General features: G+C 61.3%; 1 protein-coding gene across 1 annotated transcript in view; it reads left to right on the top strand.

Annotated features, from left to right (window-relative positions):
• NOM1 (nucleolar protein with MIF4G domain 1) overlaps positions 1-2465 on the top strand; it is a 44275-nt gene that overhangs the window by 28975 nt on the left and 12835 nt on the right. Inside the window, exons 11-13 of the mRNA XM_010829356.1 lie at positions 12-112; positions 908-1293; positions 2276-2425. Coding sequence (XP_010827658.1) covers positions 12-112; positions 908-1293; positions 2276-2425 — 637 coding nt within the window. The remainder of the gene's footprint in view (positions 1-11; positions 113-907; positions 1294-2275; positions 2426-2465) is intronic.

Genomic DNA, 2465 nt, shown 5'->3' with positions numbered 1-2465 from the left:
CACTCCTCCAGCCCCACCTCTGGCCCGCGCCTGCGCACACAGCGCACACACGCCGACACCGGCCCTTCCACACGCTGTGCCTGCGTTGCCCGTTCATCTGTCCGTGTCATCCGTAGGCTCCTTCACGTTTGCAGCCAGATGCCCAGGCCCCCTTGTACCCCCGGCCAGCCCCTCCCACCAGAATCAGGGGAAAACGTTCCATCCAGCGCCCCAGGCCTGCGGCCCTGTTGAGGCTCCAAGAGGCGCAGCTTCCCCAGGTGTGGGGCAGACAGAATCGCCACAAAGGCCGCCTTCCCCGAGGATCCTGGGCCTGAAAAACACCCCCAAGACTCCCCCACGTTAAGCCCCCACAAGGTCTTCAAAGTCGTGACTTCAGAGCAAGAAAACTCCTGAGCGAAAGCCGGGCCCCTGTCAGAGCAGAGGCGGAGGACGTGAGGGCCGCTGACCCCGAGCCTGGCCGGGTACCAGCCCCTCCCAGAGCACGCCGAGGGAGCGAGTGATGGGATTCAGGTTAGGTCAGGTCAGGTCAGTTCAGTCGCTCAGTCGTGTCCGACTCTCTGCAACCCCATGGACCGCAGCACATCAGGCTTCCCTGTCCTTCACCAACTCCTGAAGCTTACTCAAACTCATGCCCATGGAGCTGGTGATGCCATCCAACCACCTCATCCTCTGTCATCCCCTTCTCCTCCCACCTTCAGTCTTTCCCAGCTTCAGGGTCTTTTTGGTTCCTGTTAAAAGGGGTGGGCGCAAGGCTGGCTGGCTCCCTCCCCCAGTCAGCACCAGAGAAATTACTGGAGGACAGGAGAGCCTGGGGAGGGGTACCTGGTCGGGGGCCCCTCCCGCTGCCCCTCACCCCCAGGCCCAGGGTGCCAGGTGGGAGGAGGTCCTCCCCCTCACTTCTCTCCAGGAATTGTGGACACTGGTCTGGGAGGTCTCCGCTCCCGGCCCAGCCTTTGCCGGCCGGGTGAACCCTCGGGACACAAGCCCTCACTGGGGAGGCCTCCGCAGCCACACGCAGGTGACCCAGAGGGACAGGCCAGCAAGGAGGGCCCCGCAGAGCTTCGGGGTGACGGGGTCCGTTTCATTGCGGAACGAGTTACTTCAAAACTCACTGTTATGGCAGCCCTGTGGGATGGGGCGCTGATCCGCACTTTGCAGGTCATGCAGCAGCGAGGTCAGGATGGGAACCCCAGCGCTGGCTGGCACTTCCATGCGGGTGTCCTCCCGTCACCATCCAGCCCTGAGTCCTGCGGGCCCCAGCTCCCGCCTTCCCCGTGCTGTGCTCCTTTCCCGGTACAAACCACCCCCCTTAAAGCAGACATCCACAGGCTGGGTGCTGAGGCTGAAGGCTGGGAATCTAGGTGTGGGCGGGGTGGGCTCCCCCGGCTGCAGGACAGGTCCTGACCAGGCAGACCTTCCTCCAGCCTCTGCTGTGGACCGTCCTGGGAGTCCCAGCCCCCTGAGTCCTCATGGCTGCCTCCGATGTCCAGGTGGGTCTCCCGGGTTGGAGCTGGGACTCCAGTCTCCCTCTCTTAGGAACCCTTGTCCTTGGACGCAGGGCCTGCCCAGGCCAGCAGGGCCTCCTCCCACCCACGTATCTGCAAAGGCCCTATTTCCACACCAGGTCAGGTCCCTGAATGCCAGCAGATTTGAACTCTGGAGGCACCGGTCACGCTGGCGGGTGGCCATCCATGGCACCATAACGGGGGACCATCACCCCGGCAATCCGAGCAACACCAGTGAAGGACAGGGGCGTCTTCACCCCGAGCCTTGAGGCCCGGAGGCCTGAGGCTGGAGCAGTGAGCGCCGGACGGGGCTCCTGCGATCAGCACGCGGTTCCCACGATGCCACCCCCCAGGTGCCCGTGCACGCCCCTCCCCAAGGATCCACCCCCCTAGAAAGCGCGGAGCCTTCTTTACCATCATCCGTAAGGTTTTAAGTGATACTGTACTTGTGCTCACGAGCCCCTCTTGTGGGCTTGTGGGAGAGCCTGGAGGGACCCATCATTCTAAACAGGCGGGGTCATTAGCTGCTTTGTTTTTGGTTTGACCAAATACCTTTGCATTCAAGACCAAATATTTCTTTCTCTTTTTGAATTTTAATTGAATTATTTTATGCCTGTTTTTCGTTTTTTTTTCAATCAATGTTTTCTTTTTACCATGCATCTCGATTATTCTTTGCAACGGTAGTCCTCTCGGTTTTTATGTTCGCATAGGGCTCTGATACGTAAATATATCGTGGTTTACTTATCCGGTTTACTGCTGACACACATCAGGGTTGTTTTCGGATTGTGAACAACGCTGCACAGCGCGGCTCCCTGCGCTGCTGGCCTCCCGCCAGCAGGGGGCGGCGCCTCAGCCCGCCCTGCGCCGCGCGCCCCACGCCGCTCCCCGCCCGGAAGTCCCATCCCGGCCGGAAATCCCGCGTTGGTGCGCCCCCAAAGATGGCGGCGTCCACCGGCGCTA

The sequence above is a fragment of the Bison bison genome, unplaced genomic scaffold (assembly GCF_000754665.1).
Source record: "Bison bison bison isolate TAMUID 2011002044 unplaced genomic scaffold, Bison_UMD1.0 scf7180017864503, whole genome shotgun sequence".
Lineage (NCBI taxonomy): Eukaryota > Metazoa > Chordata > Mammalia > Artiodactyla > Bovidae > Bison > Bison bison.
This window is presented reverse-complemented; position numbering and strand designations above follow the sequence as displayed.